Here is a 1,785-nt window from a genome sequence, read left to right on the forward strand (position 1 = left end):
TAAGTTTTGATATATTTACAGTAGGAAATGTATACAATATCTTCATGGAACATGATCTTTTCTTAATATACTAATGATTTTTGGCATAAAAGAAAAATCTAAAATTTTGACCAATACAATGTATTTTTGGCTATTGCTACAAATATACCCCAGCGACTTAAGACTGGTTTTGTGCTCCAGGGTCACAAAGGTAAAACAGCTGATTGACCACGTATGCAACATGAACCAATCAGCTTGTGCCAAGTAGTTTAACGCTGTGAATATCATTAGTTTGTGTTAAAGACCCCCCAGCCTGTGCCATCTAGAGTTTCATGACAGAACTTGACATTAAGTAAGACTGATTACCTTTTGGTTAACTGTTAAGTAGTCAAACTATAAAAGTCAACATTTGAAGTGGATCAAAAAAGTTAATCAAAGTTGTCCTGAGACAAGAACGGGTATTGTTTTGTTTTTAGGACAACTTTGATGAAAGCTTCTGATCCACTTCAAATGTTGACTAGTGTAGTTCTTAAGGCACGGTTTTAACATGAATGCTAAGTTTATGCAACTGCCCCCTGGTATCAACTGCTTCGCTGCCAATGTGAAAGCCCTTTACCACCATTTTTTTGTCATGATATTTGTGTTACGTTGTTGAACTCTTTACGCACATTGACGTTGTTTGTTAACGCATTGTTTCTCAAAGGACCCCACTAATGGATACTACAGCGTGAACACCTTTAAGGAGCATCATGGCACCCCAACCACGCTGGCCGGAAACCAGACCACAGAGCTCCGCCGAGACCCTGCCACAGCCACCACTGGCAAGCAGCGGGTTCCCACTGGAATGTCTTTCACCAACATCTACTCTACCTTGGGTGCTGGACCCAACCGCCTGTACGACTACAGCCAGCGGTTCGTGCTGGGCATGGGCAGCAGTTCCATCGAGCTTTGCGAGCGAGAATTCCAGCGAGGATCGTTGAGCGATTCCAGCTCTTTCCTGGACACACAGTGCGACAGCAGCGTCAGCAGTTACAGCAAGCAGGATGGCTACGTGCAGTTCGACAAGGACAGCAAGGCCTCTGCCTCGGCCTCTTCCTCGTCCCATTACTCTCAGTCATCGTCCCAGAACTCAGACCTCACGCGGCCACTGCAGAAACGCATGCAGACCCACGTCTGACTGCAGGAGATGGACAGAAGACAGAGGAATCCAGCGCTGGGATTGGCCACAGGGGATTGAATCCCCCCCAGATGAGAATCAGGAACCAGTTCAAGCACATCTAGCACGCCAGTTTCATTTTATCCTCCACTTCTTTTGCTTTTAACGTTTCTTTGATATATGTGGATTTCTTCATTTGTCCAGATCTTATTTAAAGCTCTGAAAAGCCTTACCGGTTTCAGAACCTTGTCTTGGCCCTTCCGAATGCCCTAAATATCTGGGCCAAAAACCTCCTCTAAACAACAGTGTGCCACAGTGATGTTACTTGCCAACGTAGAAAGAAGCTCTGAACAGAACTAGTGTCATTGTTGTAGTTATTTTGAAACGGCTTGGAAGGACCTCCTCAAAGAAAGCATAACAACATTGCTCAAATGAGCTCTTTGAAGACAGTTGATGAAGGCTACACTTCATACCTCTGTAGTCCATTCACTCCTCTGCACCACTAGAGAAAAATTATCTGTTGCTCTTGTACATTAAAGCACAACTGTCAAAGTTGTATGTAAAACTTCTCAATGCCTCTACCACAGCTAGCTAAACAAATTATATATATATATATATATATATATATATATATATATATAAAAACATAT

At 42.8% G+C, this 1,785-nt stretch overlaps 1 protein-coding gene across 8 annotated transcripts in view; it reads left to right on the forward strand.

The window, feature by feature from the left end:
• kirrel3b (kirre like nephrin family adhesion molecule 3b) overlaps positions 1-1,719 on the forward strand; it is a 201,267-nt gene extending 199,548 nt beyond the window's left edge. For all 8 annotated transcript variants that reach the window (XM_016491561.1, XM_016491562.1, XM_016491564.1 and 5 more), the window contains one exon: positions 683-1,719. In XM_016491561.1, the coding sequence (XP_016347047.1) occupies positions 683-1,156 (474 nt within the window). In that variant the 3' untranslated portion in view covers positions 1,157-1,719. The remainder of the gene's footprint in view (positions 1-682) is intronic.
• The last annotated feature ends 66 nt before the right edge of the window (positions 1,720-1,785 follow it).

This window comes from Sinocyclocheilus anshuiensis, unplaced genomic scaffold (assembly GCF_001515605.1).
Source record: "Sinocyclocheilus anshuiensis isolate Anshui unplaced genomic scaffold, SAMN03320099.WGS_v1.1 scaffold1082, whole genome shotgun sequence".
Classification (NCBI taxonomy): domain Eukaryota; kingdom Metazoa; phylum Chordata; class Actinopteri; order Cypriniformes; family Cyprinidae; genus Sinocyclocheilus; species Sinocyclocheilus anshuiensis.